We start from the raw sequence: 26078 nt of genomic DNA on the forward strand, positions 1-26078 counted from the left end.
TAGATATTAATATTTAAGGCTTTTCAGTATAAAAAGTAAGTAATCACATACAGCCATAAAATGCCCTGGAGATGATTTGATACTTCATGTTGTCACAAAGCAGCTTCAGAGGAGCCCTGTAGGAACATACAACACTGATTATTTCACGTCTGTAGAGGAAACCATTTGACATTAAACAGCAATTCTGTTCTCTTCCTTTAAAACACTGTCATTAAACCAATCATCTAGTGCTTATGAAGTTATTAATCTTGTCCTGAATGTCTAATATACTGAATCTAATGTAAAGTTAATTACAGTTTTGACGCTGACCTTCTATCAAATGGTACACAACAAATGAGCCCAGCAGTGTGCCCTTTTTTTCATAGTCATCAACCATTTTATCTGCCTTACCTTTAACCTAATGCTCCAAACACATTGTCATTGCAGTGAAGGAAATGTCACATAATTATCTTGTGGGTAATTGCGAGTTTCTTGTATCTCTTCTCTATCCCCAGTGTCCTTCTTATTGTTGAGGACGCAAGTAACTGAGCATGTCCCCACAGCCTTCAGCAGTTTCCCTGTCACGATCTAGCGCAGTCTGTTCTGTGGTGTGTTTGTCTCTCACCTCTCATGGTTGCACCCTTTGGGTGTCGCCCCGTCAGAGAAGCTCCCCTGAGAGCAGGAGGAACACGACGACTTCCTGAGAGTGGGGTGCCACACCATAGCTCCCTGATCCATCAAATCTGGAGGAGTCACTGCAGCATGCACACACACAAAAAACACACACCATCATTATCACTTTAAATTGGTGTATTGCTCAAGCTTGCAAGAACATTTACATTTGCACTTAGATGATTTAAAGAAGCAGTGTGTAGGATTTAGGGACATTTATTGGAAGAAATGGAATACAATATTTATAATTAGGATTTAATTTGTATTTAATCACCTGAAGCTGACAATCATTGTGTTTTTATTCCTTAGAATGAGTCCTTTACATCTACACAGGGACCAGGTCCCCTTCCATGGAGCCCACCATGTTTCTACTCTAGCCCAAAATGGACAAAACCAAACACTGGCCATTTGCCATAGAGAGGGACTTTAATTTCTCTATACGTGGCCACCGTAGATTCTTCTGCACACTTGGAAGGAGAGGGTGAGGCAAGGGGTGTTCAGTTTGTTTCAGTCTTTAACTTCGCCACTAGATATCCCAAAATTCCAACACACTGCAAAATTTTTGCCTGAGCAGAATTATTACAGCTTACTTGCTCTTGATTTCTGTTTGAGCAAAGATGAATCCCATAAACAAAAGCATTCACGCCAAATTTGAAGTCATGAAGACATCATATTTCATAACATTATTATAGAGAGAAAGATCAAGCAAGCAAGGCCCTTTCTCATTCCAGGACCAACACTCGATTAATCAGTTGTCCAGCAATCAGCTGTTAAAAGGTTAGAATGATGTGATGGAGTAAAAAAGGTGTGACAGGATGTGGCTTTAATAACGGGACACATCAATAAACTGTGCCAGAGGCACAAGGCTGGCCGGGAGGATATAAGATGCAAGGAATTAAAGCAAGGAAAGCTGACAGATGGACAGATGAGCCAAGGTGTGAGAGGGTTACAGCTTCTTCCTGTGAATGAGGGAGATTCTTCAGGACAGCTGCAAGACATCTTGGGTACAACCGGGGTCCCTGTTTTGGAGGGGGACTGTCCGCTCAGTTGGGGGGAGGGGAGCGGAGACAGATGGGGAGGATGGGTTACAGTCACTGTAACAAACAACGAGCAACATTTCCATCAAGACGCAACGATGTGGAGAGGCCACTCATGCTCATGCTAATATGCTGCTCTGGATGGAAACTCACCAAACTCTGACTGGCTGTTTGGAAAGAGGATACGGAAGACATAGTCTGTTGCCTCGTCCTCCTCCTTATCTAAGGCCGAGTCAGAGGATCCAGATCCCTGAGGAGCCCTGTTCCGAAGCTTGGGAAACACCTTTCCCTGCAAAGAGAAAATAACTGTTTTTAAATAAATGCCAGCAACAAAATAGCTAAAGCGCAGCTAAGCCATCCTTGTGCAGTAAAGATTATGCGTGTCTGTGTAAGTAAGCTTGTTAATAGTGGCTGAACATGTGTGGGTGGTTTTCATAATTCAGTTTAGCTGCAGATACAAAGCTGCTCATGGTCTAACAAAAGCATCCATTTATTTAAGTAGACACTTCTGGTGTGCTGGTGCCAAAGGAACACTAAGCTGCCCATTCATCAGTATTACTCCACAATCTATTGTAATGAGCCAGTGCATCTATGTCCAAATCCAAATGTCTTTTTTGATCAATTTATTGATCAGATGGGGCTGATTTAGTGCTGTTTTCTGGAAGAATGCCACATAAGTTATGCATTGTGTTCTGAGTCTGAAGCCAAAGAGCTAACCCAAGAAAGAGCTCCTGTGCTGACCTTTCCCCTCTGGGACCAGAGTGGAGGGTCCAGCTGTCCATGAGGAAGCAGGCCATTCTCCAGGCAGGAGAGGAATTGGAGCAAATGGCCTCCTCTGGGGAAGCGAAGTGGAGGTCTTTGGATCCCATCCTGACTGACCAGCACCACCGTCCCACCACTGTCCACTACAGGAGGTGCACATGAGAGGATTTCTTTACTAAGGTATTCATGATGACATTGTGTTGAAAGTTTGTGTTTAATTGTAGATAATAAAAAGAAAATGTAACAATAGCCTGCAAACACCGAGGTAAAATTATGGTATAGAGTGAATGTTTGTCTGCACGCACCTTGTTGATGACAATGCAAATAAACTATGTCCTCTAGAGGGATTGTCATGGCATAGTCCCAGTATACACTGCAAAACATCAAATGAGAGTCAGTAAAATTACAACCTAGACTCATCTTAGCACACCAGAAAGGTCAAAAGCTGACAATGAAAAACAAATCCATATGGAATATTTACATATTATCTGATTCCAAATCTCAAGGGACATTCATTTTACAGAGTAGAGAGTGCACAGATGCCTCAGACAATAATCAATATTTTGGTGAGAGAAGTCACACACCGGCACAGGAGCATAATATGGTTTGCTAGTTTGAGAGAAATTTGATGGTGTCTCAGTCAATAAACCATCTGCTGGCTGCTGGAGTGCTGAAACAAAGAGCCTCATCAGATCAGCAGCATTTATTCAGCATACTGATCCGCACACAAACATACTGCATTATTTAGTAAGACTCGAATGTTAGACAAACAGCACAGAGAACAAGTATAGAAATAAAGTGCACGTCTTTGTGGAGGTGCATTACATGGATATGTATACATTGTGTGCACAATTATTAGGCAAGTGAGTATTTTGGCCATATCATAATTTGTATGCATATTTTCCAACTCCAAGCTGTATAATCTTGAATGCCTATTGGATTTAAGCATATTAGTTGATGTGAATTTGTGTAATGAGGGAGGGTGTGGCTTAAGGAGATCAACACCCCATATCAAGGTGTGCATAATTATTAGGCAGCTTCTTTTCCTCAGGCAAAATGGGCCAAAAAAGAGATTTAACTGACTCTGAAAAGACAAAAATTGTAAAAAGTCTTTCAGATGGATGCAGCACTCTTGAAATTACCAAGATATTGGGGCGTGATCACAGAACCATCAAACATTTTGTTGCAAATAGTCAACAGGGTCACAAGAAACGTGTTGGGAAAAAAAGACACAAAGGAACTGCCAAAGATTTGAGAAGAATCAAACGTGAAGCTACCAGGAACCCATTATCCTCCAGTACTCATATTCCAGAACTGCAACCTACCTGGAGTGCCCAGAAGTACAAGGTGTTCAGTGCTCAGAGACATGGCCAAGGTAAGGAAGGCTGAAACTCGACCACCACTGAACAAGACACATAAGTTGAAACGTAAAGACTGGGCCAAGAAATATCTAAAGACAGATTTTTCAAAGATTTTATGGACTGATGAGATGAGAGTGACCCTTGACGAACCAGATGGACGGGCCCGTGGCCGGATCAGTAACAGGCACAGAGCTCCACTTCCACTCAGACGCCAGCAAGGTGGAGGTGGGATACTGGTGTGGGCTGGTATGATTAAAGATGAGCTAGTTGGACCTTTTCAGGTTGAAGATGGACTCAAAATCCACTCCCAAACCTACTGACAGTTTTTAGAAGACACTTTCTTCAAGCAGTGGTTCAGGAAAAAGTCTGCATCTTTCAAGAAGACCATGATTTTTATGCAGGACAACGCTCCATCGCATGCATCGAAGTACTCCACTGCGTGGGTAGCCAGTAAAGGCCTTAAAGATGAAAGAATAATGACATGGCCCCCTTCCTCACCTGACCTAAACCCTATTGAGAACTTGTGGGCCCTTCTTAAACGGGAGATTTATGGTGAAGGAAAACAGTCCACCTCTCTGAACAGTGTCTGGGAGCCTGTGGTTGCTGCTGCACAAAAAGTTGATCGTCAACAGATCAAGAAACTGACAGAATCCATGAATGGAAGTCTTATTACTGTTATTGAAAAGAATGGTGGCTATATTGGTCAGTGATTTTTTTTTTTGAAATGTCAGAAATGTTTATTTGTAAATTTTGAGTTGTTTGTTTATTATTCTCACTTTAACAGATGAAAATAAACAAGTGAGATGGGAAAATTTTCATTTTTCATTTAGTTGCATAATAATTCTGCACACTAATAGTTGCCCAATAATTGTGCACACATAGATATTCTCCTAAGAAAGCCAAAACTCACTATTACTTTCTTAAATATTCAGGTTTGAGGTTTATTAACATTTTGGATTGACCGAGAGCACTGAAGTTCAATAATAAAATAAATCCTCAAAAATACAACTTGCCTAATAATTGTGCACACAGTGTACATATGATATTATTGATGAGAGGATTACTAATATTATCAAGTGCAGGCTTTGTACAGTCACCATAACCATAATCCATACACAGACGGGTAAATTTGCACCTGCGTTCATAGTCCAAGTCTCCAACAGAGCCGTTCATGAGCTGATTGGGTGTCCACTTCAGTGTCATGAGGTCAGCAGTCTGGTGCAGAGAGAGGTAACCTGGGATAGCCTCCATGTCATCCCTCTGAAACGACCACAAGGATGGATGTTTTCATTTGAAGCAAGAAGTGAGGTCATGTTTGTATGAATAAGCCTTAAACAGATTGTATTGATGCTGGTCAGGAAAACGCCAAGTCATGAGATCTTATCCACGTATCTACATTGGTAACACATGTAAGCAAAGAAATCATGTGTTTTATATCTGGAAAACGAGAAGATAAAAGGAAAAGATGTATACATCTTTGTGTTGCTAATTCAGAGCTAGTGAAGTCTGGGATATGTAAGGCTGAAACTATGCAAGCTTTGGGAATATAGTAATTAGTTCATGTGTGTGAAAACTGTTCTGAGAGATAGGATGACGATATAATTTGTAGACTATAATAATTGAATCAATCAGATAGCTGCTGCTGATTTGAGAGAACGCTGCTGCTCGAGTCCCCACCAAGACTAAAAGAGTGGATCCTATCACTCGAGGTCTCCGATTTTTACACTGACTTCCTGTCTGCCAAAGAATTGATTTCAAAATTCTGCTGTTAGTTTATGAAGCACTGAGTGGTTTAGGGTCAAAATACATTTCTGATCTGTTACTAGGCCTTTGTTATGACCCATCCTGGCCCCTCGGGTCATATGGGTCTGCTTTCTGTCCCTGGAGTCAAAATTAAACATATCTGGAACAAACTTCCAGAGAGCTGCAGGTCAGCTGCAACTCAGTTCTTTCAAATCATGGCTGAAGGCTTTTCTGTCCACCACGACTTTTTATTAAATCAAATAATTACTCATTTACTACACTACACTGTAACTTGAACCCTTGTATTTTTATTATTATTCTTATTTTATTTAACTTTTTTTAATTTCTTGCTTTTTTGCTTTTACATTTATATATATATATAATATGCTATACAAATAAATCTACATTACCTACCATTTTGTTCAGGGTTTTAACTTGCAATGCAATTTTCCCCACAGGTCAATGATATTATTTCTGGGTACTATCTTATCTATGCATCTAAAAATGCTGCAGGGGAATCAGACAATTACCGGCTGTACAAGCACATTGTTCTTGCCAAACAGTAGTGTCGCCCTGTTGTTTTGATGCAGTGACTCCACATATTCACGAGCTGATGGTGAGGGGGAAGGGCGTTCATCCATGCTGCTGCTGGAGTGCCGCTTCTGGATCTGTACAGCACAGACACAAAACACATCAAATCAGACATCAAACTGATGACTAACATTCACTCATTCATGTGCACCAACGCAGCCTCCCTCGTTCCTGATACCAAAGAGCAGTCTGTTGTTTTGCAGGGAACACACACAAACGAATACACAGCACCACACAACTGTAAAGATTAATGTGATATGTAAGATAGGCCGAGTTGACCTGGTTCACTGACAACATGACAACTGAACCAGTGTGAAGGTGTCAGATACACTCTGTTCTTTCTCCAGGGACATTCTGTGCTTCACTTAATGCAGCAGTATTAGCAGGTCCTCCAGACAAACAACCAGCATCTCAGAAGGGAATGGAACTGACTGTCTGCCAATGCATGTCAGCCAATACATCAGATTCAACGAATGCAATAGGCACATGAGAAAAAAATAAAAGGAGTTCATAATAGAAATGGTTGACTACTTGATTACTAGATTTGATACTTACACACAGCGCAGGCCTCTTTGTGGGAGAATCCTGCCTGCAATGGCCACCATGGATGCGATGTCGTTGCACCAACTCGTCGGCAGATGGGTCTGTCCAGAAGTGGTCGGCTGTCTTCATCTTAGTGTACTCCAAAGCACAAGGTCCAACTGTCACAGTGAAGGGGCACAGTTAGACCCCAGCTGTGTGGTTTTGTTAACCAATTATCAGCATTAGATTACATTGTATTTAAAAGCAGAGGGATGGAAAGAGTATGTTTTGTACTAAAAGGTAGATTTTTCAGAGATGGGCAATCATAGGTCTCAGAAGATATGTCTTCCGATCTACCATAAAAGTACAAAAAAGTCTATCAAAGTTTAGGACCATAGTTCCCAACCTGTCTGGCTCGTGACCCCTTAAGTTCTAGGTAAGTGTGACTCCTCATTACAGGTAGCCTGTATAGAGAAAGGGGCCAGTTCAAAGAGGGATTTTTCTCTCCCAGAAAGTTTCTTTTAATTAAATTCTTGAAGATGTAACATTGTCCAGGACTTCTCAAGCAAAAATCAGACAAAAAAGGAAAAAAACAAAAAACAAAATGGGTGTTACATTTTCTTTTTCCTGCCTTCCTTTCTTGATAATCAACTCACAACCCCTAATATTCATCTTACTACTCTCTTGGTTGGGAACCACTTATTAAGGGTATTACATTTAATAAGATTATACAAAGACAGTCTAATCTAAAGGTAGAAAAACTAGCACAGTGATGAGGTGCCCGCTAAGTTGTGCCTGTGGCTCAGCTACATTGAAAACAACCGTCTTTGTCTCCTGATGGGAAACCAGTGAGGGATCATGCCTCTGTTGCTGCATGGGCTTTTAATGGCTACCACATCATCAGGTCAAGAGTGTGAACAAGTTTCCATGAGTAGACATTGGGGAAAAAAATGCAAAAGAAAGAATATACCATTGTTTAAAAAGACTATTTTTACAGAGTACATAATTTTACTCTTCATTGTACATATGGTAGGGGTAAAAAAGTCCCTTGTAAGAAAGAGTATGGTACCATAATGTCCATGTTATTCTCTACTTGTTCCAGACCATAATCTTATTTTTTCATCAGTGTGGCGCATGCTGTAAAATGATTACAATAAATTACAGACAATGTCACATATTATTACCTAACAAAGATGCAAGGATAGGTCCATCTACAAGGTCCATTAGAACAGCTTCTTTCTCGTAGTATTTACTGTAAGACAAACATGAAAGGGGAATGAAAGGTGACAGTAGCATGTAGGCAGCAGCAGAAAATATAAAAATCGAATTTTAACTGCACAACCGCAACAGCTGTTATTCGCTATCCATGTTTAATTAATCACTGGTAGTCAAGGCTGATATAGTTTGTTTTCTTCTGGTAAAGGGTCATGTGAAAGGCGTGTGACGAATCAGGAAAGAATGCATCATGACTGATAAGACCCAATCAGGAGGCAAACGTGGGTGTCATTCAGTTTCAAAAGTCTTTGTTTCAACATTTTCTCTGCCAGAGTAGTGTCGATGTTATGCGTAAACATATCAGTAAACAAAGTTGTGTGTTTTAGAAAAAAAAAAAAATGAATAGTGTGGCTGTAGCCATAGAAATCTCGTGACACAGTTGAACAGAATGTTATTTTCCCTTACAACATACCTGCTGTTTTCCACCAGGTAGAGGACAATCTTGTCCAGTACTTTCTCAAACAAAGCCGTCCTGATCCACAGGTTCCTGACTCCCTGCGGGGTGAGGCTAGGCAATCGGGGCATCTTGCGAAGGCTGTCTTGACTTTGCAAACTTTGACTCCGTCTGCAGAAGAAAAAAAGTATAAAACTGCATTTGCATCAGTCTAATAGCATTATGGATTCATGATTCAAAAACCATAAACATGAATTATTTAGAAGCGTTACATAATAATAATGAAAAAAAAAACAGCCTTTCAGACACACGGCCATTTGTTTTCTGTGCTTTCGCTGCAACAATCAAACAGGCTTTGATGGAAGCTTTGAAGTCTGCTGTAACGTGTGAGAACGAGCTGTGATGTATGCGTCTCTCACTTTGTCTCGATGATCTGCTCGAGCTCCTGGGCCTTCCTGCACAGTTCCTCAGCGGGGGTGAAGCTTTTCCCCACCTTCATGAAGAGCGCCGCTATCTTGTTGCTACGCAGAAAGCCTGCTGCTCGCCGTTTCAGCCCATGTAGAACACAAGCCTCCACTGCAGCTGTGAGAGAAAAAAAAACATACTTTACAGTACAACAAAACAGCTTCACAAAAAGGGACTCAAAAACCCATCATAATAACAAACTCAAACATAGACAAAGGATAAAGACAAAATAGGAGCCACAATCAGAGAGTGCTTTTGTGGCACAAAAAACAAAACAGATTTTTTTTTGCATTTTTTGTGAGAAAAATACACTTGCAATAAAACCCTGGTACAATTAAAGCGTAAATACGGCAAAATAAAAAAAATAGCAATATCCTATTTTTGATTGCATTGGGCAGAAAACAAGTTGTACACTTGTTGCAAAGAGTTGCCTACAACATCTTTCAGCAAAGACAGAGCAATATTAGCATTCAAACAGGAATCTTTAGTTCTGTATTCACTCTCTTTTTACAGTAGTAACTCTGTTTTGGTCTCCTCCTCCTGGGAAAACTATCTTACTTTTAACACAACAAAATTGTTGGCTTGAAAACCAAATCGATGAGTTGAGAGACTCTATAGAGCTGTCACTTTACACAATAACACAGTAATTTCTCCCACTGTTAACATAAATGTATAAATTCGCAATAACAATGCATGTTTCCTCTGGTTCCTATCCTTTTTTTTTTAAATGAATTTATGCCTTCACAGAATCCCGTCCAGTTTATCCAGTAAACATGGACACAAGCTGATGACATGTTAACACACTTGCACAATAACTTGACTGTGGCGAAGAACAGACACCCCGCTTCCTGCTCAGGTCTACGTGGCAGTGCATGGAGCTGTGTTGACATTTCAGTTCTCTTTCAGGACTAATCCTGCAGCTCTGTTCACATGGGGTCAGGGGGAAGGCTGGAGGTTACCATGGCAACCCCTGTTGATGGAGCGATCGAGCTCTGGGAGAGATGAGCAGAGGGAGGGGCAGCGCAGACTCATCAGCATCATGATCTCTGTCTCTATCCACCGTCGTCTCTCCTTTGAATACATCTCTCTCTCTCTCTTTCCTCCATCTCGACTGAGTTTCTCCATCACTGCTTTCACTAAAATTACGGTGAGCAAAGTTTTACTTTGACGTAGGCAATAAAAGTGTCATCAGAGCTATCAACTTGCAAGATGTTTTTAAAATTAAAATGGATCTTCAACATTTTCTGCACATTTCTTTTCTTCTTCCTCTCTTCCTGCATGTTTTTCTCTCACATCATTATAAGAGCAAGAAGGTAAATGTCAGAACAAAGGTCTCCAAATATAGTTTACGCTCCTTACTCTCTCATGATTTCTTCTAATTGTCTCTGATGGCAAGAGCAAAGTGCAGAGAAAGAAACTTCCAAACCATTACACTTTTTAAAAGCGACTGTCATCTAGCAAGCTCCAGAGAAATGTCTGTGTGTCAGAGTCTCAGCAGCTGCACTGACATGAAATGACCCACAACAGCTGTGGCCATGCTGCACACGGGAAATGTCTTTATCATTGTGCAGCACAAAATAAAGACAAACATAAAGGACTCAATGTGAGACACGACTTATTAATTTTTTCACATGCAGAAATCTCATCCTATTTAGTAAAATTAGATGATTTCTCAGGGCCATTTCCTTCTAACAACAATTACAAAGAGCAGTTAAATGTGATATGATGAAAATGAGCATCATGTCAGTAGGATCAGTCCTTTGTGCAGTGCCTCCTGGTGAAAACAGCTAATGCAGTAAATTGCCTCTAATCATCTTGTATCTGTGGCAACTGAGTGCATTAAGAGAGTGACAGACAGGTGACCAACACCACACTCTGAGGTCTGAACAGTGTTGAAAGGACTAGTCAATAACTACAGAATATTAACTGATGATATTTATTATCAATTTATCATTAGTTACTTATCTACTAAAAAAAAACAGTTTGGGGTGTCCTGATCAACTTTTAGTTTTTTGTTTCTTTGTGTTGTATTTGATCCTCATCTAAATCTGACAAAATATTAAATTTTACCACATTCTATATCTAAAAAAACCCCAACTGTAAACACTCTATGTAACCAAAAAAAAAAAAAAAAAAAATCCAGCAGACTGGTGTGTGCAATTGGTAGAGAGGTGTACCCCTGGTCAAAGTCATGTGTTCACTAGTCTCGCGCAGGCAGACCTACTGTATCTGTATGGAGAGTGGTCTGGCTGCACCCATAAGTCATTCTGCTATAAGGGGAAAATGCTTTGGCTTGATTGTATTTCTTTAAACCAATTACATTTCTTTGGGGCGATGCAAAGCCCAAGATATGGCAATGGTGCCCTTTCCAAGTAGTGTCAGGGGGGGGGGGGGGGAATTTGTTATTGGGAAACATTTGCACAAGGGAAGGTGAGCCCCGGCATTAAAATGGCTAAATCCATGCACAAAACGGAAAAGAACCAAGCAGGTCTGCCTTATTGCATGATCGAAATCTTGGTTGATTACTGTTGCAATAGGGATTTAAAAATGGTAACATGGCGACAGAAATAATCAGCTAATGGTGGTGAGTCAGACTGAAGTGATATGAAAACCACTCAAAATCTAAGTTGGTGAAATATTTGCAGTATGAGGGGATTTTGTTAAAAATCTACTAATGCTGTGCTGTCCAGGTCTATTAAGAAATGAGATGTTATTTGATGATCAGTTGATTGGGTTGCGATAAATACAGTAGAAATTCAGGACATTCAGGGTTACTACGGAGGGAAAGGTGAGCCAGACTTTCAAGATCTGCCTCCTGGTGCATCCTGGCATCGTCCATGTCATTTCAGCTGTGCTGTGGTTCACAACAACTGGCCGGAACCAACTATCATACCCTCTCGCCTCCGCTCTGATGAGTCAGCGCTCGGTTCTCAACGGTTTAATAATAAGTTCTAACACTGAATATTTATCATATTAAGGATATATGATTATAAATTTGATATGAAGTGAAATTAAACCTGCAGGAGGTTCGTGATGAAATCTGGCTTCACTTCATCCTCTGTGTGTGTGTGTGTGTGTGTGTGTGTGTGTGTGTGTGTGTGTGTGTGTGTGTGTTTATAAATCCCAACTTTTCCGTGGAAAGAGGCGTGATCAAATGCCCGTTTGTAAAGTCACATCAATAGTTCTTCTGTGGCCAGCAGGCAAAACTGGAGGTGACCTTTTGATGGGGCTGTAGTAGCTTCAGGATTCATTAATGGCAAAAAATTGCTGTCAACAATTGTTGAATTGTTTTGACCTGTCATGACTAATATACTGTAAGAAGCGAGTACTCAAACTCAAAAGAAGGAGGTGCAATTTGTAACTGGGTAAAATAAGGATTTACAATGAAACGAAGGAAATAAACAGAGCTTCTAATCTATCACTAAAATTACGTTGTTGTTTTTTTAGATTTAATGTGCTTCCTAACTAGTCAACAGTGGGGCTTTAACACACATCTACATCTCAGACTCTGCTCGGGTAGCTCATTATTGATGGTGAAAGTAAATGTTCCCCGGTGAACAAGCTGAGCTCCTCTGATATCTTCCACTCCCTCTCATCTTTGAACAGAAGAAGCCATAGCCGAAGGAGTCCGTGTAGTAACAAGATACACTACAAAGATCAGAGGAGGAGTCAGGAAGAGGAGGAAGCTGGCTGATGAGAGGGTCATCCTGAGCTGCTACATGTCTACTGGGACGTATCATAATAACAGAGGAAAAATACGCCTCAGACTGACCAGGAGCTATTAAAGCAGGCTATTACATGATCCAGCGGCTAATGTCCACACTGCAGGCCAAGAAATCTGTTGACACGCCAACATGAGCGCTCTAATAGAAACACATTATACCATCAACACTGACATGTGGAGAGAAAAAAAAGACTTTCATTCACACTGTAATGAAAACCTGTGCTCTGTGACAAATCATTTTCATAACCCTTCAGGAGAAAAATAAAACTACAAAAAGAGATTTGGGGTAAGCTGATGATGAATGTAAAACATCATTCACTTATGCTGGTTTGTTCGGTTTTAAAGCGCTGCTGCAAATTCCATTCACACTATGAAATCCAAACATGACATTGTGAAGTAGTGATCTTACAACAAAAAAACACCTGGTGGAACATCTCACAACTAACTAGGTTATTTGGCAACAGATCAGTAACATAATTGGGTATAAAAAGGACATTTCAAAGAGGCATAGTCTCAGCAGGGAAGATGGTGAGAGGTTCACCAGTTTGTGAAAGACTGTGTGGGAAAATGGTGCAAAAATGTATGAATTATGTAAAATTGCAAAGAATTAGTGGATTTCATCATCTACGGTTCATAAAATCATTAAAAGATTCAGAGAATCCGGAGAAATATCTGTACGCAAGGGATAAAGAAGAAAATCAATATTGGATGGCTGTGATCTTCGGGCCCTCAGGCGACACTTCATTAAAAACAGACACAATTCTGTCGTGAAAATCATTGTCTGGGCTAAGAAACACTTCTAAAAATCAATGTTTGTGAACACAGTTCATCACTGCATCCACAAATGCTGGTAGAAACTTTACCATGCAAAGAGGAAACCATATATAAACATGATCCGAAAACACCGCCACCTTCTCTGGGCCGAGCTCATTTAAGATGAATTGAGGCAAAATGGAAAACTGTGCTGTGGTCTGACAAATCTAAATTTGACTCTTTTTGGAAATCATGGATGCTGCATCGTCCAGGTTAAAGAGGAGAAGGACCATCCAGCTTGTTATCAGCACTCAGTTAAAAAGTTAGCATCAGTGACGGTACAGGGTTGCATTAGTGCACATGGCGTTAGCTTTCACATCTGGCAAGACACCATAAATGCTGAATGATATATAAAGGTTTTAGAGCAACATATGCTGCCACCCAGCAGCATTTCAGGGAAGGCCTTGTTTATTTCAGCAAAACAATGTCCAACCACATTCTGCACATTACAACAGCATGGATCTCTAGTAGAAGAGTCCAGACCTGTCTCCAATTTAAAGAATTTGGTACACTAATTAATGAAACTATGACAAAGGAGGCCCTGAACTGTTGAGCAGCTAAAATGATATCTTAGGTAATAAAAAGACAACTTTTCACTTCCAAAAATCCAGCAACTGGTGTCCTCTGTTCCCATAGGTTTACAGAGTGTTGTTAGAACAAGAAATGATGTCAAAACAGTGGTAAACATGACCCTGTCCCAACTTTTTTGACACGTGTTGCTGGTATCAAATTCAAGATAAACATATATTTTTTATAAAACAATTATATTTTCAGTTTCACCATGTTGTCTTTGGTCTACTTGCAATTAAATATGGTTTTATGAGATTTGCAAATCATTGCTTTAGAAACGGGATTGAACATAATCTTGATTGCAATAATAAATTTAGGACGAACTTTGGTCTTCTAATTCAATTGTGTGTGTGTGTGTGTGTGTGTGTGTGTGTGTGTGTGTGTGTGTGTGTGTGTGCGTGTACTGTTGTTCTGTCAACATTTGGTGAAACTTTTCTTCCTTACTGTTTGTTACTAAATATAGTGGTGCTGCCCATTGCCACACTAACTCTGTGCACGACAAGTGTGCAGTTAAATTGTCACAATAATAAAGAGCAGACATGCCTACAGAGACAAGACAGGTTCTCCATAGTTTCATAGGCGGGTCTCCTTCAACATATTTAACCAAGATATGATGACGATGATTCATTTATTCATTTTTTTTTTCTACACAGCAATAAGAGTCTGACTTAAGGAAAGTTTCTTTTTCTTTTTTTTGTCGTTGTTCACTTGTTTATACCATAAAGCATTTTCTTACATTTTAATGACTTTTCAAGAGTCTCATTTAGTGACTTGATAACTTTATGTCTTTGTCTTCCAACTCGTAAAAATATCATATTTTCTGCAAGCTGAGAGTCATTGTATTCACACTGAATTCCCCAACTATATCTTGTTACTGATAACAGCTCTGGTCTGAGCCAGACATCTGACGGGTGTGAGTGCCTGCATGTGGGCAGTGTGTTTCTCACAGTGATCATGGTGCAATTTACCAGTGTGATTTATGTGGCAAAAAACAGTAACATTTGGTGAAACAGTGAACTTTAAATGTCTTTTACTTTTATTTTTATACACTTGTGCAAAACTTCTGTCAATACACCATTTTTTAATGTGGCAGCAAAAATATCAACTTCCTCCTCTGTTAAAGAGGTTTTATGAAGCAAATATATTGTTGTTATTGGAAAAAGATCCTTATTATAAACTAATCCAATAATGAAGACCACCAGCTTTACGTTAGTGGCGAGTACGATTGATGCTGCTAAGTAACCCAGATTGTTACTAATAGATAGATGCTATTATAGACTTTACAATAGCTAAATGGTGAAGAATATACTTAATATCTTACTATCAGGAATAATTCTCTATGTGAGACTTAAGCAATATTACACAAGAGGTTGTGCCTTGATGTCACTAATTGGCACGACAAAATCAATAATGCCAATAATTTATGGTCAGTTAGAGATAATTATAATTGGTTGTGTTTATTTTTGTCTGTGTTAATGATGTAATGTAATGTCGCTTCAAAGGTTCAATCAGGTTCACCATGTAAAACAAATGATTTCTTTTCTTTTTCACTCTCTTTCATTTGAGTCTCACCTGATTGAACTGTGTTAAACTTAAAGAGTAATCACTGACCAAGCACCTACTGGGATACTAATGTACAAGTCAAGTGTAAAAAGCTCGTATCTTAGCAGTGAGTGAAGCTTCCCTGTTGTTAGTTTGTCTCAATGAAGCCTTTTTGATCATTTTGTTCACATTTTCTTGGGCTTTGTTACAAGTGTTTGCTTTTCCACAAACGAAAAGGAAGGATTATTACATTAAATCTATAGGAAACGTGGAACCCGCCAGTGAAATGTGTTTTCCTCTTGTTCAATTGAACGTTTGAGCCTCGCAGTGAAGAAAAATGTATGCGGTTTAAAAGCCAAAAGTTGTTTTCACATCGCTGGAGGGAGAATTTTTTTTCTGTCATTTCACAGTAACTTTAATAAAACAGGTCAACATCAAGCCTTTTCAGTGTCATGTAATTTTTCCACTCAAAGGTAATAACAAACACAATGTACTCACCACAAAAGGAGACAATATGGCTGCTGTCTTCATGAACAAATTTCCTGGTGACAGCCTCCTCCATAATCTGCTTCACCTGTAAATGACACAGATGCTGGATGACTCATTCATTATTGTGCCACAAATTGCACAAACAGTCTGTCGGGGGCTTGTTGGGTTTGACTGGGTGCTAAATATCTTTCAGTGAATGATTAAGAGAATTCATAAATTGAATGTGAGTCTGTGTATAAAAAAGGGTAAAATAATTAAAGCGAGAGCGCAGCTCAGTGATGAACTGGGGTTGAAAAAGGAAAAACACTGAGAAAGGAAGAGTGCATGTTAAGTTGGTGGGTGAGTCATCAGCTCTCATCCCAAAGACTACTGGGAAACAGAGGTGATACATTTGGGGATGGTGGGAGAAAATGAGAGGGAAAGGTAGTTCATCCTAATAATAATAAGATTCATAATCCCCAGCAAGAGAAATTGATTCTGTTACGTCAAACGCTGATGACATCCAGTTCATGCAGACCTAGCTTCTTTTGAAAAAGACGAAAGAGGCAGACGCACACATGTGCTCACAAGGCCACGCTCATTAGTTAGGTTTTGTCGTCACTGTGATGTGTCCTTTCCCCTGCTGACCTGACAACGGCTACAGACCAATAGTGATCTGTAGCCAAGACGACTGGTGAATCAATCCCTGCGGTGACTATGGAGACGTCCCCTTGTGTGGGCACAGCTCTGCAATCTGCATTGTCAATATCAACCTTCGGACACAGCTATACAGATATCTGTAATTTCCTGTTGAAATGAGTCTGTCCACAGCAACCATATTACATTGCCAATTCACCTTCTACATGCACAAAGACATACATGCACTGTCACACACTCACATATGTAAGGCTATAATGGGAGGACATTCATTGATAATTCTAACCTGAACCTTAAAGCCAAATCTTAACCCTCAAACAGCCCTTTGATTGTGTGTTGTGATGACTGGAGAAAAATGTCCTCACTACTAAGATCTACAGTAAAACTCACACTTTTTCTCATAAAGATACTACATACATACATACATACATACATACATAAACAACTCCCCTCCCCTCTCCAGTGGTTGAGGCTCCCTCCGCTCTATTTTAAACTTTTTTCCAATCTACTCATTGATTTAATCCTTCGGTGGCGTGATAAAATGTTTTCTCTAAGGCAATTCTGTGGTCACGAAGTAGCCGCTGAACAATATTAATGTTGATGGTTTGAAAATTACAGCTCATGATCATAAAATTATACGGGAGATAAACTTCTGTCTTCAGGTTAGATTTTCCACTGCAGCTCAGTTTTATGGATCACTAATTTTAATAGTTTACTTGCAATACACTGATGGATCGTGATATGTGCAACTTTCAGTAGTGGAAGATGTATTTTGAAGGAGTCAGTCATTGAGTATTTATAATTGGGTATGAGTCAAACATATTTAAAATGTGAAAGTACTCAGTCAGAAGACTGGCAGCTGTCAGAATTATTATATTACTAGTTTATTGTTTCTGATTGCTATGCAGTATTTTGATGTTGCAGTTGGTCAACGTGACGCTAATTCACCTACTTTGGTGTTTTAATTAATCCCCTGAAGCTGATCATGTGTTTTGTATGTCAACTCTTCATCTTCAAAGTAAGGAGTAGCAGTAGCTGTCAAATAAATATGGATGAGTAAAAAGTACTAAGGCTTTCTCTGAAATGTGAACAAGATAAAGTATAAAGGAGCCTCAAATGGAGAAAACCAAATCAGTAAAAATAGCTAAAAATTGCATCTAAGTGAACTTTCCACCACTGGTGACTTGTGAGTTTAATATATCATGCTGTCAAATTTTTCTGAAATCTGAATTCAGAAGGCATTTTTAGAAAAAACAAATGCAAATGTCAGTTTTTTGATAATCCATATAAAAAAGCAACTTCATCAAATTGATAAAAAAAAAAAAAATCCTGTGAAACCAAATATTTTGAACTAATGGGGTTGCTTTTTATCATTTCACAGTATGTAATGTAATTTTCGTGAAGAGACTAAACACACAATTGTGGGGTGCTGAGAAAAGTCTACTGGCTGAGCACTAGCTGCACTCTCACAGTTAATGCAAGATGAGGAGCTAAACTGACTAATCACCATCTCTAAACACTTGAAAACAAATGTGCTGAGAACTTTGCCCCCCAAAAATATTTATGTATGAAAACACCCACTAATTAGAGAGCTGTCATCACGCAAATTCTGCCTGTACGCATCAGCAGCATTGTTCTCTTCAGCATCGACAGAAATGATTCATGCGGCTAACACAACAGAGACGGTAGCAATCTAATGTGGTGCACACCAGATCCGCTCATGATAAGACGAGACTTATATAAAAGCCTGCATTCACACACACGCACGCACCCACGCACACACACACACACACACACACACGCACACGCACACACACATATATATATATAGAGAGAAATATAAAACACAGGGGACTTTTTGCACCAGTTTTCTTTCTGAGTGCACCTGACGTACAGAAAGCTGATTGATTTGCTAACTTGAAGAAGCACACTCCTCCCGTCGTTCTGCATCTCTCTCATCTGGGCCACAGATTAGGTCTCTGAGGAATTTATATGGCAAAGCGTGTTGCATAGACAACTTGCAGGTTTCTATGGATACGACACGTGTCCCACAGTGGATCACTTCCACCCAGAAGATGCATAAACAACATTCATTCATCACTGAAATGAGCAATAAAAACTGCAGCTCTCCAACCACAGTCACTAACAATATCGAGCTGCACTGTGCTGTTGTCATTGCACATCCAGACACGTATTCAGGTGTATTAATTTGGTATCAATAAAGCAGAAATCTACCTGGATGTTACCATAAAAATAATATTTATAAAATAGCTATAAAATGCCACGAAATGCTACTAAAATGTCAGCAAAAATGTATTTACACACTGATTTACAGATAAAACAATGTGCGTGATGTTACAACAGTCTGTTACAGCAGCAAAGCCAGATGAATCTGCTCTAACTAACCACAGTAGCCTGAAGGCAACAGCCACAGTGATAAATGATCTTCTGAGTATTCCAATTAACTTCTGCAACAGCAGAGCCAAAAAATAAGAGCCAAAGAGAAAGCCCCATCCATTAACATCCGCCCTTCATTAGTTATCATCTCCGTGGCTGCTGATAAATGAAGGGAGCACACAAAGGAAAAGAACAAAATCAGGACTATTATTTACGCTAAACTAATGCACACAGTATATCCATTAACATATCTATTTGAATTAGGATTCCATTATTTTAATTACAATTTAAAAATGAATGAAAAGACTGATCAATGAAAAACAGGGAACATGATTCCACCACAAAAATCAATGAAACCACAACACAGCCTGAAATCTGGCTCCATTTTGTGGCTATCTGGAGCTTTTGATCATGTCACAAGATCTTCCTCAGCAGATAAAGTTGCCCATTTGTTAAAAATTCCCATTTTTATGAGCACTTTTGAATGTTTGTTCTTCTTTGTAGTGAGTCAGTCTCAGTGTGAATTAATTTTACACGAAACGTACTCTATTACTCAAGGTTGAGCTCGACCATAAAGCTGCTGCTTTAGAAGAAGCTTGACACTTCAGTTCACTCACACAAGCTCATCCAGGTTGTCCAGCATTTCCAATAGGCACAACAGCACATTGTTATTCAGTTTGATTTGAGATGGGGTAGCACCAAATCACCTCTCTTAGTACAGCAAGCTAATCCTACAGATTCTTATCTATTCCTCATCATGAAAACAGAAAGGTCAAAAATTGTACGATAGTCTCAGTGTAATAATTTCTATCAGTGTCGATCACAACAATAATATCTGATCATTTCCCTTTGCTTGTTCCTGCAGAGTTCATGTATAAAACCTGAATCAATGCTTTCTATGAACACAAATCAGAAAATCTCAATTAAGTATAAAACACAGAGCAAAACCGGTAGATCAAGACCCAGCAATAAAATTTACAGGAAAGTAAACGGCGCAACTCTTAATAGTCTCCCCCCCCCCCCCTTTAGCAAACACAGGTGTGTATTTGTGTTTGTGTGCACGTGTGATCGTCAAAAAGACAGAGGGAGGAGCACAAGCAGAACACAACAAAGAGACAGAGACAGACAGAGGGGATCTCTGTATCAAAGCTAAGGCAAATAAGAGTCCTCATTCAAACCAATTTTTGCACCTGAAGGTAATTGTGCTGTCTCTGGATAATGGCCTACATCCAGGTATATCTGAGCAGACACGGTGGCACAAAACCAGCTGGACATGTAGAGGGTGAAAACACAGCATACAGACACCATATGGTACAACCCACACTGAGTAATAATAATCATAAACTAATGGAAATATAGCACAAACAACATGTAGCTTTCCTTTGAGGGTAATAGATGCAGTATATCTAAAAAAATAAAAAATAAAAATAAAAAAAAAGCCTAAATAGTCATGTTAAAAAAAATAAACACATTCCCTGGTTGACTTTTTCAAAATATTTGAATGAGCAAACATTACATAATGCTTAATACATTGCCTATAGATAAAGGTGTTATAATGGAACAACACCACAATAGAAACTAGCTTTTTTAAAGCACGTGTTTTACAAATATATCATTAGATGGAATACAATTTTAGCAGAAATAACTTATTTTACACAATTGTCCATCAGTCTCTGACATCAGTTTGCTAAAATTATTGGTCATTCTTCCAAAAAAAAATTACCTCAGTTTCAAGATGTTTGAGGGTTTGCTTGCTTACTGGCTGTTCCAATTCCCACCACAACATTTCAATGGAATGCAAATCCAGGTTTTCATGAGGCCATTTCTCAAACCTCCATTTATTCTTCTCTGTCATTCCTTGGTGGATTTGTCCGTGTCTTTAAGATCATGTTCAAAGGTCTGTTTCCTATTCAACTTTAATTTTCGCCTCACTTTAATCAATCAATCACTCTTTGGTCAATGCAGAATTCATAGCTTAATCAGCCTCTGAGGGAGCAAAATAACCCGAAACCATAACTCTTTCATCACAGCAGGCATGTGGTTTCTCTCCTGAAAAGCTGACTTTGGTCTGCGCTATACAGTTTACTCTTACTGTGGCCCAACAACTCTACCTTGTCTGTCCAGAAGGCCTGATAGTTGCCTACTTTTGCTAAAGTTTTCTTTAAGGATGGCAAAGGCGTTTTCCTGGCTCGCCTTCGATACAGATAAAATTTTGGCATCTCTTTCTGATCTTGGACAAATCCTCTTTAACACTAACAGAGGTTTCTGCAGATCCTGTGATAAAATGTTGGGGCACTTCGAGACTTCTTTTTGCAACAAACAGTCTGTTCTAGGGCTAAATTTGCTGGGGCACCTTGTCCTGGACTAATTGGCAGTTGTCTGAAATTTACACCACTTATAGACAATTTTCCTCAATTGTCCTTACAGTGGAATGAAATATTTCAAAAATAATTTGGAGACATTTTTAAATTCCTTGCCAGATTCAGAGCCAAGCTTTTTTCTGAAGACATTCGAGGGCTTTTTAGATCTTGGCATGATGACACCACACACATAGGAAAAGGAGTACAAGATCCTAGAAGTCAGAGAATTGAATAAGAGATAATTCTTCTTACTTTTTCCATTTGATTGAACTGTTTTTTATTATTCAAATTATGAAAATTACTATAAAATATAAATCTTATGTGACAGTAATTTCCATAATGTGTAGTTACATTTTCACATGACTGTATTTGAAAAACTGTTCAACTCATTTAGATTAATGCTGAGCTTCATGAGGTGCGAGCTAAAAATAAAGTGAGCTTTCACACAAACAAACTAAAACCCATCGTGAAAGAATCTCAGCGAGGCCGTATGCACACAGAAGACATGTTTAATCATGGGAAGTGCCTGGTCTCCACAGATAAGACTGCAAACAAGGTTCGGAGGACATGCTTCCTTTCCCAAGATCGAGGATGTGATCACCATCTTTTTTTGATTGGCAGAAACAAACAAATGTAATGTATGAGGCAATTAGAGATGAAAGTTTAAAAAAATAATTAAAAGAAATGAACAAAAGAAGGCTGAAAATGTGGACAATATGGTCAGGAAAAGACTATGTGTAACAAACTGCTTAATCAAAACTGCTGCTACTGTTTCTCTTCAGTTTTTTGTGATCAAAAGCAGCAACAGTTAAAGTTTGGGCTATGTTGGAAAGCTCCCATAGTTGATGGTGTTTATTGTAAATGTTTGGTGAGGTGTGGGTGATATTGAGTAAACCTTACCGGAACAAACAGAGGAAAACAAAAGCCTCAGCAGTAAAGTACAAACCACTATACTGCATCAATGGAGTAACATTCAAATCAGTTCTCCAGCACCATAACATAGTCTGTTCTCTGCACCTCTATCACCATTTGGTTTGGATCGGCCACCAAACAGGACAGGAACAGACTACAACGGACAATCAGGATTTATGTTTTTTATGTCAATTTATGTCTGTCTGTTTTTAGTTTTTGCACGCTGAGAGAGAAGCTACAACCTGAGTCAGATTCCTTGTATGTGTAAACATACCTGGCCAATAAAGCTGATTCTGATTCTCCTAACAGGAAAAGATTATCTTCAAGAACAATTATCATCTATCTGTAATACAGTGGACATATTAGTTCGTTCGAGACCAAACTGGTTCACATATAAACATTTAATGACACTGCTGTGAGTTTGTTTCTATTATTATATCTCTGGGTTTCAGTGCAAAGTTTTAGTTTCCTGCCAGCACCAGCTGTTAGTTAAACTTAAACTAGATAAAAATGTTTCCTCAGTGGAGATTTATTGACACACATCCCAAATTAAAACAGGTTTCCCCACAACGAAGTGTTCTAACAGACTTTTTTCCTAAATATTTACCTGCAGCAACTGTCACTGATGAGTTAGATAGCTTAAATAGTTAGCTTACACATAAACTTATGGATTTACAAATATCTGTTGCAACATGGTCCTTTGGTTTAGATGCAATAACCTGAATAGTCTCTGTTTGGTAGTTTTTACAGTTCCAAACCAAAGCTTCAGGACTTCAACCTTCTCATCTGATGAACACTGAAGCATTTTTTTAACCAGACAAGCACTATAGAGCTGTAACAATTAGTTGATCAAAGATAAGTTGATCAGCAGAAAATGTATTGATCATGATGATCGAGTAATTTGATTAATCTTTATTCATTTTTATTAATGATAAGATGCATAAATTCGCTGATTCCACCTTCATACATGTGAATATTTTCTGGTTCCTTTAGTCCTCCATGACAATAAACTGAATATTTTTGGGGTTGTGAACTGTACTTCAGAACAAAAAGGTATTTCAGGCTGCACCTTGGGCTTTGGGAAAATTGGTCAACATTTTTTTTAACAGTTTCTGACTTTTTGCAGACCAATTCTGCTTATCGATTAACCGAGGAGATAATTGACATATTAATCTATAATGTTAATAATCCGTTGGTAGCAACCCTATTAAGCACAGCAGCAAATCAGATAATAATAAAGCAGGTTCTGAAAAGGCTCATTTAGGAGGTTTGATGCTTTTTGAATTTTCAAAATCTTAAGCAGGTTTCTTTAAACAGACAAACAAACAATAACAACGAAAACATTGGAAGAGTTCATTTTCTTCCTCCAAATGGATGCTCATGCAATTTGAGCTTTCTATCTCACCATCAGGCCCATTTGCTTCCACATGAAATCATGACATGGTTCACTTGACATCTCTAAACAGCATCTTTATGAAAGCATTCATGATTTCAAAAGTGTAGACCCAAAATCTACAGCAAAGGACTTCTAAGAGTTTCCTGACAAGAAGAGCTCTGATAATTTGCAAGGATGAACAGCTCTAAGAGGAAACCTCATAATGTCAGACATCATAATGATGTCTCATCTGCTGAACTCTGGTCCTCTGGGTTGCTGCAGTAACCTCAAATGATGATGAGGGACATAAAGTGGTGAAAAGCCAGCTGAACAAACCACTAGAGTTGCTTCCATATTTGATTCCACTCAGCACCATAACACACACACACACACACATAGTTTGCATCCAACTAAACCACCAAATGGGTTGGCAAGAGGCTGATGGTTTGCTCTGCCATGAACACCACAGACAATCTGTTTCCTATGCTGCTTCTCCACCTGAATAATTACTGTGCTGCAGCACTGACCATTCAAACTCAAAGCATAAAACGGGGATTTTAAGCAAAAAATTAAAGTATTAACTGGACTTTAATGACTTCTGATATTCAACAATGACTTATTTTCTAATGTTTTCAGAGAGGTTGTAGTACAATGAGGGCCCAAGCCACACATCTCAGGGAACAATAGCAGACGCAGGAGTATCAGAGATCACCTGGGAACACGGTCTGAGGACATTATGAACTGTCAGCTCCATACAAACCAGCTTGTTTGTTTTTCCGACTCGATAAGTGCTGAGCTGAAAACACCCACCTCCTTCTTGACGGTGCGCAGTAGCCTCTGACGGTTGTCTGCTTCTACAACACACAACCACACAGGACATTTTTACTGACACAACTCAAACTTATTCCGTATCTTCAAAAAAACACAAACAGCATTATGTACAGAAATTTGTAAATACATAATGTTTTTTTTCCCACCTGCCATAATTGTTGCCATGGATCCTGTCTCCTGTCTGCACGCAGCACCCCTCCCATCAGCTGCTTGTACACTGAGCTGTGGCTCACGACTCCACCTCCTCTCAACACACGCCTCTTAAAGACACATGCAGTGCTTCCATTGGGTGGCCCAAACATCGCTACAAAGGCCTTATTATGTTCACAAAAATACTGCTTTCTGGCGCTAAAATCTGAATTATCATTATCATTATCATTATCTTTTAAGTAAAGCTGCCTATGGCAAGAATAATGTCTCACAAATTGACTGTAATTAAATGAAACCGTATAACAGATTTCACCCAGAGCTAGTGATAATATTGACATGCAATCTGTCATACAATGGTAACTTTTCACAAAAACATTCATTGCAAACAGATAAACTGTTTTCCTGAACTGAAGACGATCATCAGATCTCAGTTTGGTGGTGGTTGTAAATTTATCTAACATGAAAATGTTTTGTCTTAATGCCATCTTGTGGTCAAGATGTGGAAGGACTGTTGCGGAAATAAATAAATAAAACTGTCAGATACTGCATCTGCAAATCACACAGATATATATATATATATATATATATATATATATATATATATATATATAAAGAAAATACGGTTCAGCATCCTTTCTTAACCACACTTAGGATCAATGACTCTGATGCTCTGCTGCATTTGAGACCATATATGACCTTTCAGTTTACTTTTAGAGCACCTGTTGCTTGATATGTTCAGGAAAACCTCCAGACATGAGGAAGATCTGCTCAGATTTCTGGGTCAATAAAATAATAGTGATGATAAACAAAACACTGTTTACCAAACAGTGATGCTTACAGGCAGTTGCTATACTTCAACATCCATAGCACCAATAAAAATGTACAAAAGCATTTCATACTTTTCTGACATTCATGATTCTATTTTTTCTTCTAATGCACATCGATGATGCTGAACAAAGAGGTGTGACTCAAACTGTCCAGAAGATGGCGACTGTGTCATTTTTTCATGAAGGCCCAAAGACACAAAAATAAAATGAACTAGTAAATTCATGGGGTTGTAATTTTTCAGCTCTCATTGAAATATGACCAGTTTTCACACTTATTGCGCATGAGTGAGATCATATATGCAGGAAAAGCACCATCTGAGTCAGAATATGAGCAGGAGGAGTTGGTTGGCTTCAGTGAACGAGAGTGGGAGGTTCTGGGGCCATAAGTCCAGTTCTGCCTGGAGCACTGAGCTGTCAGGTGAATCAGGTGGTGAAGAGTCGGACTGATAACACGAGATGACAGACTGAAAGGAGCGGGGCTGGACCCCTTTTTCCTCCTCACAAACATCTTCTTCAACCCATGCAGGATTCCCTCACTGGCATTACTCACACCTTGTTAATTATGAGGTAATAGCATGTCTTGTTAAATGTCATTCCAGGATTTCTGCCTGAGTAAACAACACACCAGACCTCCTCACCAGTTAGACTTAA

General features: G+C 39.1%; 1 protein-coding gene across 1 annotated transcript in view; it reads right to left on the reverse strand.

Annotated features, from left to right (window-relative positions):
* Window positions 1-24668, reverse strand: part of sgsm1a (small G protein signaling modulator 1a) — a 36855-nt gene extending 12187 nt beyond the window's left edge. The window contains exons 1-14 of the mRNA XM_069178210.1: window positions 24597-24668; window positions 24430-24473; window positions 15949-16024; window positions 8756-8918; window positions 8355-8507; window positions 7852-7919; window positions 6701-6846; window positions 6085-6222; window positions 4947-5071; window positions 2756-2823; window positions 2430-2593; window positions 1842-1977; window positions 605-734; window positions 52-116 (exon numbers count right to left, since the gene is read on the reverse strand). Of these exons, the coding sequence (XP_069034311.1) occupies window positions 52-116; window positions 605-734; window positions 1842-1977; window positions 2430-2593; window positions 2756-2823; window positions 4947-5071; window positions 6085-6222; window positions 6701-6846; window positions 7852-7919; window positions 8355-8507; window positions 8756-8918; window positions 15949-16024; window positions 24430-24473; window positions 24597-24615 (1495 nt within the window). The 5' untranslated portion in view covers window positions 24616-24668. The remainder of the gene's footprint in view (window positions 1-51; window positions 117-604; window positions 735-1841; window positions 1978-2429; window positions 2594-2755; window positions 2824-4946; window positions 5072-6084; window positions 6223-6700; window positions 6847-7851; window positions 7920-8354; window positions 8508-8755; window positions 8919-15948; window positions 16025-24429; window positions 24474-24596) is intronic.
* Between the last annotated feature and the right edge of the window lie 1410 nt (window positions 24669-26078).

Source organism: Embiotoca jacksoni, unplaced genomic scaffold (genome assembly GCF_022577435.1).
Source record: "Embiotoca jacksoni isolate LCO1_2020_lvr unplaced genomic scaffold, fEmbJac1.0.p SCAF_8, whole genome shotgun sequence".
Lineage (NCBI taxonomy): Eukaryota > Metazoa > Chordata > Actinopteri > Embiotocidae > Embiotoca > Embiotoca jacksoni.